The 18,260-nt window shown below is 43.3% G+C and overlaps 2 protein-coding genes across 2 annotated transcripts in view; one reads left to right on the top strand and one right to left on the bottom strand.

Moving 5' to 3' along the window:
- The window catches only part of LOC135511397 (uncharacterized), a 48,492-nt gene extending 39,595 nt beyond the window's left edge, over window positions 1–8,897 (top strand). Inside the window, exons 3-9 of the mRNA XM_064932922.1 lie at window positions 3,379–3,523; window positions 4,053–4,259; window positions 4,387–4,601; window positions 5,292–5,422; window positions 5,505–5,632; window positions 5,726–5,840; window positions 7,153–8,897. Coding sequence (XP_064788994.1) covers window positions 3,379–3,523; window positions 4,053–4,259; window positions 4,387–4,601; window positions 5,292–5,422; window positions 5,505–5,632; window positions 5,726–5,840; window positions 7,153–7,327 — 1,116 coding nt within the window. The 3' untranslated portion in view covers window positions 7,328–8,897. The remainder of the gene's footprint in view (window positions 1–3,378; window positions 3,524–4,052; window positions 4,260–4,386; window positions 4,602–5,291; window positions 5,423–5,504; window positions 5,633–5,725; window positions 5,841–7,152) is intronic.
- Window positions 8,898–9,286: 389 nt separating this feature from the next.
- The window catches only part of LOC135512309 (ubiquitin thioesterase Zranb1-like), a 39,368-nt gene continuing 30,394 nt past the window's right edge, over window positions 9,287–18,260 (bottom strand). Inside the window, exons 5-10 of the mRNA XM_064934212.1 lie at window positions 17,533–17,604; window positions 16,660–16,858; window positions 16,305–16,425; window positions 15,421–15,550; window positions 11,034–11,263; window positions 9,287–10,743 (exon numbers count right to left, since the gene is read on the bottom strand). Coding sequence (XP_064790284.1) covers window positions 10,531–10,743; window positions 11,034–11,263; window positions 15,421–15,550; window positions 16,305–16,425; window positions 16,660–16,858; window positions 17,533–17,604 — 965 coding nt within the window. The 3' untranslated portion in view covers window positions 9,287–10,530. The remainder of the gene's footprint in view (window positions 10,744–11,033; window positions 11,264–15,420; window positions 15,551–16,304; window positions 16,426–16,659; window positions 16,859–17,532; window positions 17,605–18,260) is intronic.

The following is an 18,260-nucleotide window of genomic DNA, read 5'->3' as shown; positions in this document are numbered from 1 at the left end:
ACCAACATGTTTCAAGCAGACCACCATAGTCCCTGTACCCAAGAACACTAAGGTAACCTGCCCTTTCACACCTGGACAAAAGGAACACCTATGTGATAAGGTTATTCATTGACGACAGCTCAGCATTCAACACCATAGTGCGCTCAAAGCACATCACTAAGCTAAGGACACTGGGACTAAACACCTCCCTCTGCAACTGGATCCTGGACTTCCTGACAGGCCGCCCCCAGGTGGTAAGGATAGGTACCAATACATCCGCCACACTGATCCTCAACATGGGGGTCCCTCAGGGGTGCATGCTCAGTCCCCTCCTGTACACCCTGTTCACTCATGACTGTACGGCCATGCAGGACTCCAACACCATCATTAAGTTTGCTGATGACACAACAGTGGTAGGCCTGATCATTGACAATGACGAGACAGCCTATAGGGAGGAGGTCAGAGACCTGGTTGTGTGGTGCCAGGACAACAACCTCTCCCTCAACGTGATCAAGACAAAGGAGATGATTGTGGGCTGTAGGAATAGGAGGACCGAGCACACCCCCATTCTCATCGACAGGGCTGCAGTGGAGCAGGTTGAGAGCTTCAAGTTTCTTGGTGTCCACATCACCAACAAACTAACATGATCAAAGCACACCAAGACAGTCGTAAAGAGGGCACGACAAAACCTATTCTCCCTCAGGAGACTGAAAAGGATTTGGCATGGGTCCTCAGATCCTCAAAAGGTTCGACAGCTGTACCATCGAGAGAAACGCAACCTGACTGGTTGCATCACTGCCTGGTATGGCAACTGCTCAGCCTCTGACCGCAAGGCACTATAGAGGGTAGTGCGAACGGCCCAGTACATCACTGGGGCCAAACTTGCTGCCATCCAGGAATACTGTACCAGGCGGTGTCAAAGGGAGGCCCTGACAATTGCCGAAGACTTCAGCCCCCTAGTCATAGACTGTTCTCTCTGCTCCCGCACGGCAAGCGATACCGGAGCGCCAAGTCTAGGTCCGAGAGGCTTCTAAACAGCTTCTACCCCCAAGCCATAAGACTCCTGAACAGCTAATCAAATGGCTACCCAGATTATTTGCATCCCCCCCTTCTACCCTGCTGCTACTCTCTGTGTTTATCTATGCATAGTCACTTTAATAACTCTAGCCTAGTGGTTAGAGCATTGAACTAGTAACCGAAAGGTTGCAAGTTCAAACCCCTGAGCTGACAAGGTACAAATCTGTCGTTCTGCCCCGGAACAGGCAGTTAACCCACTGTTCCTAGGCCGTCATTGAAAATAAGAATTTGTTCTTAACTGACTTGCCTAGTAAAATAAAGGTAAAAAAAACAAAAAAAAACATATTACCTCAATTACCTCGACACCGGTGCCCCCACACTTTGACTCTGTACCACTACCACCTGTATGTAGCACCGCTATTGTTATTTACTGCTGCTCTTTAATTATTTGTTATTCTCATCTCTTACTTTTTGGGGGGGTTTTCTTAAAACTGCGTTGTTGGTTAACGGCTTGTAAGTACGGTTGTATTCAGCGCATGTGACAAATAAAATTTGATTTGGATTTGAACCTGACAACTATTAGAATTTCTGCAACTAGGAAATGGCGGTGCAATTTCTGTATATTTCACCTTTAACAAAGCAAAGCAATTTCCATGTATTGTGTATGTTGACCTTACAGTTGATCAGCGTCAAAAGCCCAAACAATCCGTGATAATCATGTTGTCTGTGATCTTGTCAACAAGGTTTGTTGACATCTTTTGTCAGAAAAGGAAATTTTGAACCATTTAAAAAATATATATTTATATTTGGGTGTAACGCACAGAGAGGGAGCAAGTGAGATTGGAAAATAGAAAAGGCTAGATGGATGGAGGGACTGGAGGGACGGAGAAAGTGAGAGGAAAAACAGGACCCGGGTTCTGTTGACCCCTTGACATGCTTCTCTCTGGACCCTGGCCTCTCTGTGCTACCCTGTTCACACACACCAAGGCTTTCTGTCCAAACAGCTGTTGTTTGCACATACATTACACAGCGAGGCAGCCTACCCTGGGTGTAGAAATATTGACAGAGCTCCCGCCTTTTTTCTACGAGTCAGCAGAGACAGCAGAAGTGGCACTTCACACACACGAAAGGAGAAAGGGCCGCACACTCACACGCAAACAACCCACTAACATTGGCTCAAACACAGAGGCTCAAATACAAACCAAACCATACACACACATGCTGACTCACATTTACACATACACACACAGACCTCACCTCTCAAAGACACAAATTCACCCACTTTCATCATACATACTGAAACGCACACTACTGCCTCTCTGCATGCATCGCCTGAGAAAGATGAGCCAAGTTAGTTCCCTGACAGGAGCCCGAATCTGTATATTTCTCCCCAAAGAATTACATAGCCTTAGAGCACTATTAGGAGGTTACAATGACTCACTATCCATTTCAAAGCAGTGCTAGCGTGCTCTCGTCGTGTTTTGGTGCTGACTTATCACTCTCGTGTTGTGTTGTGTAGGCTAAAGGGTTTGCGTGCTAGCACGTTATCTCTCCCTCTGATGTCAGAACAATGTAAGCAGTTTAACCATCTGTTTGTGGACTGAGTGAATTGATACAAATGAGTCTTTAGCGTTATATCAGCTTTGATCTGTACAATAGAGTGGTGTACTGATACCATTCCACACCACACAAACTCTCCACGCAACATTTTGATCTGGATAAGAAATTCTGAAAAACATCTATTGGGTTGAGTCCATCCCTCTATGCCATATCAAACTGCTTTTTTTACAACTTCTGTATATTTTAATACTGGTCCGCCATCGTTTAAAAATAATCACTCGTTCAGTTTTTCCATTTAGTCTGACACATTGCTCAGTGATTACTTGCTTAATGACTCACACGGCATTGGCCATTACAACCCACAGGACGTGTTGTCTCCAGCCAAACTTGCCTCTGGCTAGCAACACAGCCTAAGCATAGATGAATGCATGAGGAGAGATTTAACCTTGAATTAGCATCTAGTGCTGACTCCAGCTAGCTCTAATAAAACTGTTATGGAAAGTCACAGCTATGCTAATCTGGCAGGCCAAGCTAATGCAGCTAGCCTGAGGAGAATTTAAATCTATTATTTACCAAAAACGCCTGACAGGGTGCACTTGCTATGGTATCTGGGGATCTGGATAAAACATCAATCCAGTTTATGACCCTGCCCGTCTCCACCTTCACCTTGTTTCCATATACACATTCTGACAACACAGGGCTTTTGACACGTACACATGTACACATACGCCAACAAAAAAGGGTTTATTCCACATTTTTTAACATAATGATGAAAAGCCTTTAATGATGATGACGATGATGATGAAGGTGCCTCTCCATCAGGTGCTGAACGAGGCAGTAGGGGCCATGATGTACCACACCATCACCTTGACCAGAGAAGACCTGGAGAAATTCAAGGCTCTACGCATCATCATCCGCATCGGCAGCGGCTACGACAACATCGACATCAAGGCAGCCGGAGAGATGGGTAAGAAGGGAAACAGAGAGCAGAGCGGTATAAGATTAAACTTTATTGATGCCCTAAAAGGGGACATATTGCATCGGCCATTATGACAGACACAACATAGAAACAACAACAACCCACTCCTCTGCACTGCGCCCAAGACTTTATGGAATGTAGCCTAACCAAACATTTCTTGTATACTTCAGTACATAGCATATGTAGTTGAAGTATTATCCCCTAAATACACAGACAACTGTGAAAACATTATTAAGACATACTCCCCCACAGATGTCATTTTTGCCCCAGGCATGTCACTTAATAATTAAAACAAAAATCCTCAATAAACATAGTAACCTGGTGTGAAACGTGTCTTTCATTTAAAAATTGTTTTCACTATAATTATGAAACGCTACAATTTGAATCAATTTGAATCAATCATGTTTCTTGGATACTTAGTTGTTCCTTCCATAACCAGCACATTGCTGTGCACAGGGCTTCTATACATTTTTGTTGTTCTTCTTCTCTCATCCTGTCTTCACTTTCTCTTTGCCAGGCATCGCGGTGTGTAACATCCCATCGGCGGCGGTGGAGGAGACAGCAGACTCCACTCTGTGCCACATTCTCAACCTGTACCGGCGGAACACCTGGCTGTACCAGGCGCTCCGGGAGGGCACACGGGTCCAGAGCGTGGAGCAGATCAGAGAGGTGGCATCCGGAGCCGCCAGGATCCGAGGAGAAACGCTGGGCCTCATTGGCTTTGGTGAGTCACAGGAGATGTTGGTATCTGGCAAGAACACACTCAGCTGTAATAGTGCTTGGTCCACATACACACACAGCCATAACTTTGTGATCCTTTTCTGACACTGTATTCATGTGTACGTCCACAGGTCGTTCAGGGCAGGCGGTGGCAGTGCGGGCCAAGGTGTTTGGCTTCAACGTGATCTTCTACGACCCGTACCTGCAGGACGGTCTGGAGCGTTCGCTGGGTGTTCAGCGTGTCTACACCCTGCAGGACTTGCTCTACCAGAGTGACTGTGTCTCCCTGCACTGCAACCTGAATGAACACAACCACCACCTCATCAACGACTTCACCATCAAACAGGTACACACACTTGCAGGCAATTAAAACATACACACACATACACACACACACACACAATGCTAAAATAGGCCATCATTTACCATGTACAGTACAGTGCTGTGCACCCAGCCTCGTGGCCAAGTTGGTGATCAACACTGTCACCTACAGTCCGCTTTTAAAACTGCATGCTGCTTTAGAAGACTAACATCCATTTCCTCTTTGAAATGTGAGGGGTGGTCTCATCAAGGCAGAACCTGGTTAACGTGCTAATTATATATTCATATAAATCATAGAAAAGTTTCTTAAAGAACATGACTACTTTGCTGCCAAAAGATCTTTGTGTTTGTACGTGCGTTCGTGTCTATGGCTTGTGCCTTTTACAGATCAGATACAACTAGGACCCTGAATTTCAGCTTTTGTCAAGATGAAGGGATTACTTTTATCCAGATACTCTCATTTAATCTCTGTTTCTCTCTTTTGGTACACAGAAGTTTTATTCCGTTAGCTCTGTGATTTGAATCTAAGCTGTTGGTACGAGGAGCATACTGCAGGGCACCTTAGGGCTTTATGGTTGAAAGCACCACTGCAGGCACATACTGTACAAGTGGGCTCCAACATGTGTATTCTCCAGGAGAATGAATATCACTTAATCTCATCGCAGATATCTACTATCTATTTGATGTTAGTAAAACGGGTTTACTTTTGTTTAAGATGCGCCAGGGTGCGTTTCTGGTTAACTCTGCGCGGGGAGGTCTGGTGGATGAGAAGGCCTTGGCTCAGGCTCTGAAAGAGGGCAGGATACGGGGAGCCGCCCTGGACGTCCATGAGTCAGAACCCTTCAGGTGAGTGTGTTTATCTGCGTGAAAAGTTGGTCAACTCCATTATCCAGTTCAGTTAGCCAATCCCTTTCTCTGGTGTGTGTAGTTTTACCCAGGGTCCTCTGAAGGATGCTCCTAACCTGATCTGTACTCCTCACACGGCCTGGTACAGTGAACAGGCCTCGCTGGAGATGAGAGAGGCAGCCGCCACAGAGATACGCAGAGCCGTCACTGGTACACACACAAACACACATATATTTATCACACTTATAATAAACTCATTTGGAGCTGATTCTTAACTGGAATGTTTTGGTTTTTCCGACGCAGGCCGTATTCCCGACAGTTTACGAAACTGTGTCAACAAGGAGTTCTTTGTTACCACGGCACCTTGGACAGTGGAACAGCAGCAAATGCACCCCGAACTCAACGGTGCCGCGTACAGGTATCAATCACAACCAAACTGACAGTTATGTAGGGAAACACTTATTTTGGGTCAGGTCCACCTCCTCTTGCGTATATTATCCACATAAGCAGGACTTAATCATTTTGATAAAAAGGGGGATATATTTTTTAATTTTTTATTGGTACAGCAGGAGTCATTTCCATGCTCAGATATATACTTTGTTGTTCCCTGTATTCAATATATGATAACTTCTTGTCTTTTCTATTTAACCTTGGTGGTATTTTAGTCTTGGTTTCCATAGTGGCATATAGTGGAAATGAAGCGCTATGGGGAAACATTGATACTACCATCCCCTGCTATTGTTTGTCAGGAATTCACAGTATTGACCTCTCACCCTATACCTACTGTCTCAACTGGACTGAACTACTTCTCTTACACAGCCGAGTCAACCAAACCATGGTACAGGCCATAGGAACGGGGGGAATACAAGACAAATTATATACCTAATAGAGAACCAGGTAAATACTACCGATGCTGACCCACAGTGATAGGCTCAGGACCACCTGTGCTGATCAAAGCAGAACTGCTGTTGGTTTTCATGATACTGAAAAGTATAGTCTCTGTCTGATTTATTTCCCACCCAATATACCTGCTCTGCCCACCCTCTCATTGCACCCCTCATTTACTTCCCCAAAACCAACAAATGTGGCCAAACCTAGCCACTAGTACCATGCCAAATAATACACAAATCTATTGCAAGGTAGCACATAATGGCAACCATTTGATTGTAGGACAGTCAGCGTTGTATTCCATATTCCTGCACAAGAAGTATGAGGTCTACTTGGGTATATTTGTGACATTTGTATCATTTTCCTTCTAAACCCCCCTTTTTCCTCATACAGTTCAGTGTTTGTCCCCTGAGATATTCTATCAGGAATCTTTCCTAGCCCTGCCATCCCCTTATGCCAACTATAACTATATATTGTTGATATCTGAGTGGTTCAGTAAATCAAGATATATTTCTCTGATACGTTTATCAGTTTCCCAAGAACAACAGATGAGGTCTTGTGGTCGTTTTGAATCCTGAATTGACATGTAAGAGTTGAATCAGTTTTCAGATTTCATGTGATGTCTGTTTTGCACCACACTCTTTCTCCAATGTGTGACTTTACTTTCTTTGATTATAAAATTCACCACTGAATTTGATCCTTTGCCTCATTTCTAATGTGAGGCAACACATGTTTTTAAATGTAGCAACTTAAAATGGCAATTTAAAGGATTATCAGGTTGTTGTAACCTATGAGGTAGTGTTATGGTACCGTGTGACCTCACCAATGTCTCCCTGGCACAGGTACCCCACTGGTGTGGCCTCTGGTGGGATCCATGGGCCAATGGAGGGGATGGTGCCTGGGGGGGTGACAATCGCCCACACCCTGCCCTCCGGTACCCACCCCTCCCAGGCCCCGTCCCCCAACCAACCCTACAAAAACGGGGAGCCCATGAGAGAGCACATGACCGAGCCATAACTCTGCATCCAGAGACAAAGGAGTTCATATGTACACAACTGACCCACCCACTCTTCGACCAGCAGACTGATCGTTAGGGTTCACACAGAACACCGGAACCAAGTGGGGACAGTGAATATATTCACAACTGCTTCTCCAAAGTGGGGACCGTCAAAACTCATGTTCTAAGGATCCTCTTCTTTTTAATTTTTGTATTCCTGTTTTCTGGGACACGTTGTTACCGCATGCCAGAGTTAAGGCCCGTCCACCTTGACTGACCCACCAATAAGAGAGCGTGGAAGGACAATGACATCATCTGTTACTTGCCTTCCTCTAACCCCACCCTGCCCCATTCCATCATTTCAGTTCACATGTGTCTATTGGTCTTTCCTCTGTTCTGAGACCCCCCTACAAATGAATATGTCTTTCTCTTCTTCAATGTGAAAAAAGAAATTAAGAAATGACATAGTTGTCAGACAAGTAGAAAAAGACAATTGGTGTTACCAATGCCATCAGCAGTCTCAATGGGGACCTCTAAACCCTGTCCTAGTCCATCTCTCACCCTGTAGGTTGCTGGTTCCTGAATGTACAGACAGGATTTGATGGACACATCAGGGTTGCCAGATCTCTTGAGCCTCATGACCAGTACGAGAACAAAAACAATAAGCCCAAATTTAAGTGAATATGGGACCTGAAACCGTTTGGATTTGTCCATTGTGAACATCTCTCAACCCCTGAGAACACCCAATATATTATAGAGAAGATTTTGATCTGGTAAACTCCTTTTAGACATCTAGTTTCTCTGAAGAGCTTCTTCAAAGCTCTAGGTTCTGACGCACAAGGGGATTGAGAGACTTGCTGTAAAGGTCATTATCGCAATCTTAAGACAATGTAAACTTTTAACTGTTGATTGATTGACTTTCATTCCAACTCCGGATTCAGTAATCATGTGGTGGTCTATCACTAAAATATTGAAATAAGAAATGCATGCAAAAGCCATTCTAACTGTTAAAAAGCACCTCTGCTTTTACATAGACCTCCACACCATGGATTTGGACATTGTCACAGGTGTTTGTATGCTAGAGGGCTCTCTTAAAATGTCAATTTTTTTTCTCTCACCAAAAGGACCTACACAGTAGCACCAGCCAGACAGGAAAGGGTTTGGAAATTGAGGTTACTGACTCAGGAAAAATAACTTTTGCAGATATCTTTTTCCCCAAATTGTCTGAAAGAAAAAAGTCTGGATCGTTCTGCGTGTTTCCACCTTTTCTTCATTGTGGTATTTTTATAAATCAAACCTCTGTTTTTTGGTGTTCAAGGTTTTTGCAGAGTCCTGTTAGATTTGTATTGCCTAGTTAAATGTTCTTATAATCATAGTCTTATGTGAACCCCCCCCCCCCCCCCCCCCCGTTCTTATAATGAAAGCCAGTTGGAGCTCTTGGAGGCATCGTGCACTCTGTGAGCAACATCCCTAGTGCCCTGACTTTAGCAAGACAAGGCTACTAACAGATTGTTTGGTTTTTAGTGTGAGTATTTGTACAAGGTGATCTATAAAATTCAGTGCAGTTCAAATAAAAACAATGCTGTTCTATCAGGCTCTGTGAAAGTGTTTGACTTTGCTGCTTATTTATGTAATGACCTTCAGTTGACCCTTTCTGGATTTTGTGGTGTAATGGGTTTACTGGCCACACGGAGGTTCTAGAAGTTCCCATTATATCATTTGATATTGTTATAGTACTCTCCTTTTCAGACATCCCAATAACCAGGTGCACCACACGAGTCAATGTATACTGAAATGGTTTTCCTTTTTTTTCATCTAGCTGGCACTATAGTGAGGTCAGGCGTTTACCTAAATCTGCAACTATTGCATTACTACAAAGCAAGATACAGGCGATGCACAATGTGTGTGTATATACCTAATTGTAATACACCAAAATAAGTTACAGTACAACTCAATGGCAAGGAAACCCAACAAAAAAGTATGACCATGATATTTTAACTTTGGTTCATGTGCAGTCTCACAAATACCTTAATTCAAGATGGGTTCACATAGACAAGAAGCATACATTATAGGAAAAACACAGGTACCATGGGTTAAACTTGACAGGGAAGAATAGCAGGACAGAGAAAAAGAAACATGAGAATTGTTTTAATGTAGACGTTGAATGTGACTTACTCACACTCCTCCAAAGCACCAAACATGAGGTGCTGAAGTAAACTTCCACAGATGGTTATTTTCCTCACAGCAAAAAGGTCTGCCACAAAACATCAAGATTGAAAGAAATGACAATCTCAGCTCAAAAGCTCCCAAACATAAGGAGAATTAGTTGAGATCAAGAAAATACTTAATTTTAGCCATTCTGGGGAAAAGGGTAAACTAAACACCAATGTGTATGATCCAAGACCTTAGTGACACTAGTTGAGGTGAGAAGGGAACTTAATTTATGTAGCTTTGAAAATGACCTTATTTCAAGCAGTTAGTCAAATGTGTAGTGCTTAGTTTTAAAAGGGTTACTATGGGGATTTTGTCAATGAAACCCTTTATCTACTTCCCCAGATGAACCTGTGGATACCATTTGCCCCTGCATTTGAATGAAGTTGCTAACGAGCATTAGCACAATGACAAAGCCTATGATAACTGCTAGTAGATACCATTCACTGCGCTAATGCTAGTTAGGATTGGCTTGCGAAACTACCTCTAACTTCCTTCATACTGGATACAGAGACAAATGGTATCTTCCATGGGTTCATCTGACTCTGGGGAAGTAGATAAAGGGCTTTGGTGAGAAAATCCTGAAGTATCCCTTTAAGAATTAAATTCATAGTACACAATTGCAGCAGTTTTCTGTTGGATGCCCTGACAAAGATATGTTGGCCTAGACCATGCCCGTCAAAAAACAAGAACTATTTCAACTGGAAAAACTACTAAAAAGGACAGTCATTTAGGAAGTGTACTTTCATCGATGGCCATCATAAACCAATACTGGTATATTTCCTTATACTTTTTTAAACAACCACATGCATTTACATTTGAGAAGATCATTAGCATTTGAAATCTACAATCCATTATTTCTGTCATCCCCAAGTTTTTTTGCAGCAACGGAGTTTTTCTTATGTGTGTCCTCTGCCATGGTAAGGTGATTCCCTGCCCTTTCACAGTTTGTCCATGTAAGTAAAAGAGGAAAAACAAAAAAAAGAGGGTGGACTCCTGCCTACTCCAGTTGTCACTCATCATCCTCCTCTTCCTCACCGTCGGAGAGCGAAGCACAGGGGCGGATCTGTCGGTAGCCGTCCAGCCACTTCTCTACCATCTGTGTTACCAGGGGGTGGTTCCGCCGGCGGGAGCTCTTCTGCATGGCCACCAGCACTCCACCCTCTGTCACGCAGCAGTCCAACCACTCCCTCAACAGCTTCTCCTGCTGCTCCTCGTTCCCCATCTGACACACAGACAAGAAAACTATCAGCCATGAGACTACATCTCATATTTTAGAGAATGCTCTCATACAGAGAAAAAGTGCAATTAGTGCAGCCAATCCCCCTTACTTTTCACATTCCAGTCACTTCACGAGAATAGCGACATACTATAGTCACTTAGCAGATGGTATAATAGAACTACATAATCAGCTTGAATCAGCATGAATAGTAGACTCAGACAGAATCCTTGAAAAGCAACCCGTCAGGGGTCCATATAAATATTCATGATTCCACAGCGGGCGCTCCCTCCTACCTCCTGTGCTGAGAGGAAGTGGATGTGGAGCAACTTTCTCTCACTGTCCACCAGCGGTAGGAAGGTGATGGTGACATCATCGTCTGTGTTGAGGTTGGCGCCTGCGCCCCGATTGTTGAAGCCGTCATTCTCCATGGCCACCAGTGCAGAGAAGTGGCCGCGCGTGTAGCCCAGAGCAATGGGACTCTTCCAACAGAAACTCTGCTCCCACAGCAGGGGCAAGTACACACCTGGAGAGAGATAGGGAAGAGGGTGAGAAATGGAATCAAGGGAGGTGGTAAGAGTCAAAGGGACATGGGGATGGACAAAAAGAAAGAGGAAGAGAAATAGAGAGTTGACAAACCAAAATGTCAAAACAGGCTGACATATTGCTTACCAACAGTTTCCCAAACACAATGGACACTTCCTCTGAGCCTATTCCATCAGCCTCAAACCACTAGACAGCCTCTAAAAGTGAACGAGACACTTCACCTTGTGACCTTAACTGAAACCACAAACCACTGTTTTTGAGCATCTAGAACAGTTACTGTCGCTCACTGCTCAACAGTCTGCCATTGTGTGTTTACTGGGTTCACCTGGCAACCACTTTAAACAGAGCTTTCTCCTTCCCTCCCTTTCCTTGGCAACACAAACAGTAGCCTATATCGTCCCTCTGTAATGAATGACATTACCACAGGCAGCCCATCGTTACAGAGAGCTGTCTTTATGGCTGCACGAGCTCTTCAGGCTAATTAAAGCCAGACTGTTTTTACTAGGGACCATGGAGGTGGACCCCGCCCTCAGCCCTTATTGGACACCCGCTTTAAACTACCACTCCCTCTTCCCATGATGGCTAACATATGCTGAAAGACATGGCTACTAACAGTACGTACAGTGAACCTTCCTCCTGCAATGCTTCAAAGTTAGGGGGTAGGATTATTTTGGCAGAATTGTTCTTCGACTGGTTTTAGAGAGAGTCGCATGCTGTATCAGCATTGGAACAATCACAACGAACAATTATAACCCCCCTCCCTTTACTAAACAGATTGTAATCTACTTGGACTGATTCTTGATGGGGCTACGGTTCCTATAAGAATGAGAAGACCGATTATGTGAGCTACGCGAAGTATGCAGACACGCGTGTGCCATTTCACACTGGGACTTTGCATCTAGGCTCAGTAGTGGACAGCTACAAACTAGGGATGTGACAAATGGAAAAACATTCTTAATGTTTAAGCTACATTTAAAAAAAAAATAGATTTCCATTAAAACAATTACAGTTTTTTAATCCATGTGAATTGGCAATGAGCTTGCACTGCTCTCAGCAATGGTTTGGGTCTCACGGTGCGCCCCTTTCAGATGGTTAAACATTTGCACCTGTACTACCATTACTGTAGCTCAACACTGTCAGACTTGACCACTGTCGCTTGCCTTTCTCTGCCATTTTTCCAACTGTTAACGACAATGACGTAGTGGTGGAGAGTCGACTCCAAAATAATTGATTCCTCGACTCCTTACACACAGACTCCTGGTGTCGACTCCAATTTCTGAGTGTCAAGATTCAATTCCGCTAGGAATCGACTCATAAGATTCTGTATTTTTAGAACAGAGGAGACTGTTCTCGGAAATATGCCAACTAATCAAACTCTTGCATCTTAGCAAGCTACCGAGGGAAGGAGAGAGAAGGGAGGGCACAGTTGAGGCAGGTCAGCCACCAGTCAGAACTGTGCACTAGGCCTATATCGGCAATCAAAAGCTGTATCTCGTAATTTTTCTTGCCTTGCAATGTCTCGCACTTAACCTTCACAGTCACACATGGTATCTACACATGTGCACAGGTTTACTTCATGCTGCTCACAGCATGGTAGCCAGGGCATTAAAACAGTGGGGAGGTTGAGCTTCGTGCTTTCAATGCTCTTAGTTGTTTTTCAGTTAAGGATTTTTCTTAAAGTTAAGAATCCAAATTTCGTTGAAACATTTCAAGGTTTTAATGTTCACACCCCGAATAGACTACAGCTACACTGGCTTGTGTTCACTGGGGTGCAGCGTGCAGAACATTAAGAAAGGAATAGGATATATTATGGAAAACAACACATTCTTCTGTCATGTACATTAGGGAATTGTATCAGGGAATCATGTCATACAGTGGCAAGAAAAAGTATGTGAACCCTTTGGAATTACCTGGATTTCTGCACAAATCGGTCATAACATTTGATCTGATCTTCATCTAAGTCACAGCAATAGACAAACACAGTGTGCTTGAACTATTAACACACAAATTATTGTATTTTGATTGTCTATATTGAATACAGCATTTAAACATTCAGTGTAGCTTGGGAAAAGTATGTGAACCCCTAGGCTAATCACTTCTCAAAAAGCTCATTTGAGTCAGGAGTCAGCTGACCTGGAATCCAATCAATGAGACGAGATTGGAGATGTGTGGTTAGAGCTGCCCTGCCTTATAAAAACAAACAATATGTGAGTTTGCTATTCACAAGAAGCATTGCCTGATGTGAACCATGCCTTGAACAAAATTAATCCCAGAAACCTAAGATTAAGAATTGTTGACTTGCATAAAGCTGGAAAGGGTTACAAAAGTATCTCTAAAAGCCATGATGTTCATCAGTCCACGGTAAGGCAAATTGTCTATAAATGTAGAAAGGTCAACACTGTTGCTACTTTCCATCCTGCAAAGATGACTGCAAGAGCACAGTGCAGAATGCTCAATGAGGTTAAGAAGAATCCTAGAGTGTCAGCTAAATACATCACAAAATCTTTGGAATATTCTAACATCTCTGACGAGTCTACGATGCATAAACCACTAAACAAGAATGGTGTTTGTGGGAGGACACCACGGAAGAAGCCACTGCTGTCTAAAAAACAAACATTTCTGCACGTCTGAAGTTTGCAAAAGAGCACCTGGATGTTCCACAGCGCTACTGGCTAAATATTCTGTGGACAGATGAAACTAAAGTTGAGTTGCTTGGAAGGAACAAACAACACTATGTAGAGAAAAAAAGGCATAGCATAGCACAGCACACCAACATCAAAACATCCCAACTGTAAAGTATGGTGGAGGGAGCATCATGGTTTTGGCTGTTTTGCTGCCTGGACAGCTTGCTATCGTCGACGGAAAAATGAATTCCCAAGTTTATCAATACATTTTGCAGGAGAATGTAAGGTTCTGTCCACCAATTGAAGCTCAACAGAAGTTGGGTGATGCAACAGGACATCGACCCAAAACACAGAAGTAAATCAACAACAGAATGGCTTAAACAGATGAAAATACACCTTCTGGAGTGGCCTGGTTAGAGTCCTGACCTCAATCCGATTGAGATGCTGTGGCATGACTTCGAGAGCGGTTCACACCAGACATCCCAAGAATATTGCTGAACTGAAACAGTTTTTTAAAGAGGAATGGGCCAAAATTCCTCTTGACCTTTGTGCAGGTCTGATCCGCAACTACAGAAAACATTTGGTTGAGGTTATTGCTGCCAAAGGAGGGTCAACCAGTTATTAAATCCAAGGGTTCACATACTTTTCCCAACCTGCACAGTGAATGTTTATGCAGTGTGTTCAATTAAGACGCGAAAACATATAATTGTCTGTGTGTTATTAGTTTAAGCAGACTGTCTATTGTTGACTATTGTTGAAATTTTATGACCAATTTATGCAGAAATCCAGTTAATTCCAAAGGGTTCACATACCTTTTCTTGCCATTGTACAATACATTTCTATCTGCAATGCTAAGGGTCATGCTACGAGACTGACAGTTTCGAAATCAAGTGGCAACTCCCTCCAACTATGACGCACTGCTGTGTAAATCAAAACGCTTCTGAAAGCGCTATCCGGAAATCCACTATTGATTGAATACTGACCTTTTGAGCAAAACTCTCAAATCTGCATATTAGCAAACGCAATCAAAAATTTGCATCATCCTTGTGCCACGATTCTTGTGCTAGGGCAAATTCAAATCAGAAGGGCTTTGTCTGACCCAGCAGATATGGTCCAACCCATGGACACAGACTGGGTCGTCAATCTAATTGGACAAGGAGAGAAATCTGCAACACTGCATTTTTAGAGAGCCTTTTGCTTGTCAGGATTTTATTTATTAAAAAAAAAGTCTTTAACCTTTAACTAGGCAAGTCAGTTAAGAACAAATTCTTATTTACAATGACTGCTTACACCAGCCAATCCCGGAAGACACTGGGCCAATTGTGTTGCACCCTATGGGACTTCCAATCACGATCCGGTTGTGATACAGTCTGGACTCCAACCAGGGTGTCTGTTGTGACACCTCAAGCACTGAGATACAGTGCCTTAGACTGCTGTGCCACTAAGGAGCCCACTACGTCACAGGGAGAAAAAAAGAGCCTCAAAATCAGCCCAAAGAAAGCAGACATCTCACCTTGAAAACGGGTGTACCCAAGTGTTTCACCACGGAAACTTTTGTAGTACTTCACTCCATAGACGATGATTGGTCTACGAAGAATGTGTGCAAGAACAAAAATATGAGTCTGCTCCAGGCTGGCTCCAGGCTGTAGAGAGAGAAACAACACAAAGAAAGAGGCACATCAAACTACTTTTTTGGTGGATAGCTGCAAAATATACTGTTAGGATTTGAGCTATTACTTACTATCAGTTGTTAGTCTAAAATTATTGGATGTACATCGAGCAATACTGTTAGCCGGATTTCTAATCATGCCATGATACTATAAATAAATGTGATCAAGACTAATTTGATTGATTGTTAAAAATGAAAACCTTAGGTCAATGCCTCTGTTGGTTCTACATCTTGTGATTGATATAGTAGAGGAACAGTTGATTACACAACTGTCAAATGAAAATGAGATAGTGGAGGCTGTCACAACACTTTATGGGCTTTCCTATATGGTCAGAGCAGTATGGCATTGCATAATTCATGGGCAGTAAATGCTTTTTATATGTTATATGTTACAGTCCAGATGTAGGATCTTAATTTCACCTATATTGTCACAGCCAAACAATCCTGCAGCAACAGGATTTGAACATTTAGTCAATTTTGCTTGATCGGTTGTTTGGCTATTAGCTGGCCAAAAGCAGGCTACATAAAAATAATTTATGTAAATCAAAGTTCATCCGTATTTTCTGCAGTGCAAAAAAAAAACAGGTGTGATCAAATTAAGATCCTACATCTGTACACTGATGATCCCAAGTCCTTCCACCTAAAAAGCTCAAAGCTTTATGTTTTATATGCATAAGGAAGTGAGTGAGTGACTGAGTGACTGAGTGACTGAGTGAGTGAGTGAGTACCTGGCTGGCCAGTGAGAGGATGAAAGCCCAGTCTTCCTGCCACTGTTCCTCTCTGAGTGAGAAGTGCAAGCCGAAGCTTTGGGAATACCACGACTCCCACTCCTTCCAGCGTGTGTAGAACCTAGACAGACAACACACACACACACACACACACACACACACACACACACATCAGTGACCCTGTATCAACTCCATGTGGAAAAGGTCAAGTGAGTGTTACTCAAATGCTTTAAACCCTTTTGCAATGAGAACAGGTTTTCTTTATTCCACAATTAAATAATTGGTTTGCACAAACAAACACAGCCTTCTCATCCTATCCCCAGACAAAGTTACACACCCCAGACCCAGGTCTCACCAGTGGGAGCAGTCGTGCAGAGTGTCGTGAAGGGTCTTGCGGAGGACAGAGTCCTTGTCATAGATGCCCCAGGTGGCCTGCAATACTGAGTCTAACAGGCAGTCCCCAGCTGTGCGGTTCCACAGGGCATACAGCCTGCTGTCCAACTGCGTGCCAAGCTCTATAGACCAGTTGATGATAGGAGATTCCTCCTCCAGCTCTGAGAGAGAAAGTGAGGCTTTGAAAGGGCAATGGGGTCATTTTAAAAAATGAATCACTCCTTGGTTTTATATGGTGTGCTGGCTTTCGTTCCAGCCCAGAACTAACATCAAGTCTTGTAAAGTATAGGGATGTACAGTGATTAGAGACATGCAGATTGCAAACAATTCTTTCTTTTTGAACGACTCTTCGTCGTAAAGTCAAAAGGCACTGGAGGAAGTAGTCATTCGTTAAAGGGCTCTACACAGTCTACGCAATGGATCCGACGGAGGTTGGTTTGCGTTGCCCTCTACGTAGTTCTAGGTACTTTGAGGCAGAATTTTTTCACCGCGATGCAAACTGACCTCCGTAGCTCCATCAAGACCATGAAATCCCTGTGGAGAGCCCTTTAGGGATCAGTGAAATCCTAAAACTCAATTAGCATGATTAGCACAGATGCAAGTACACACGATATGGGCAGGTAAAATGTCAGAAAGGCCAGCAGGGAATGCACACTGTTGGCAGGCAGTGAACAGACCTGTAGTACAACACTATAGAGCAGCATTCTAATTTAGTAGAGGGGATAGGAAACTATACAGATGCCACCCAGTGTTGACTATGACAACGGTCTCTCACTCACACACAATTCAGTAAAATAGTGGTATTTTAAGTTACTGAAATAAGTCAATATTTCACCTTTCTGTACATCTCGGTCCAGCACCTCGTCAAACAGTTTTTCCTGAACTGTTGGGGGCAAGTCCTCGATATCTGCAGACAAAAACACACTTAGGGTGGTATTCAATTGATTTAGTTACACAACACAAGGAAGACTTGATACAGTTCATCATCAAAGAACTTCAAAAAGGGCAAGTTAGAGGGCAAGTATTTATTTGACAGTGAAATTAATTTCACTTAACAGTGTAATTAAGTTTAGGGCTTGGAGAAGAAAGTGAATCAGTCTTAACCTCTTGATCTACACACACGTTAAAAAAACCAAGCCAGGCTGAAGTGATTAGGGTTTAATACCCTGAGGTTGCAGGAGTCAAAGCTGCCGTTTTACAGGCACCGGATGAGATGGCTGCCATTTTACGGGCTCCTAACCAACTGTGCTTGTGTTTTTTGTAACTTATTTTGTACATAATGTTTCTGCCACCATCTCTTATGACCGAAAAGAGCTTCTGGTTATCAGAACAGAGATTACTCACCTCGTACTGGACAAAGATTTTTCTTTAAACAAGTTGGAAGCGAAGGATTTACTTCAGAAACCAGACAAGGCTTCATTAAATCCCCATCATTCACATGAAGAAGAGACGTAGGTCGGGGGGCCTAAGAATCTGATGGTGAGTGTGTAACCCGTCTCTACCATCAGTCCCATTAGCCAACGTGCAATCATTGGAAAAATACACTGGATGAGCTCCGATCAA

Source organism: Oncorhynchus masou, chromosome 24, assembly GCF_036934945.1.
Source record: "Oncorhynchus masou masou isolate Uvic2021 chromosome 24, UVic_Omas_1.1, whole genome shotgun sequence".
Taxonomy (NCBI): Eukaryota; Metazoa; Chordata; class Actinopteri; order Salmoniformes; family Salmonidae; genus Oncorhynchus; species Oncorhynchus masou.
Note: the sequence above shows the minus strand (reverse complement) of the source record. Positions and strands in the feature narration are given on the sequence as shown.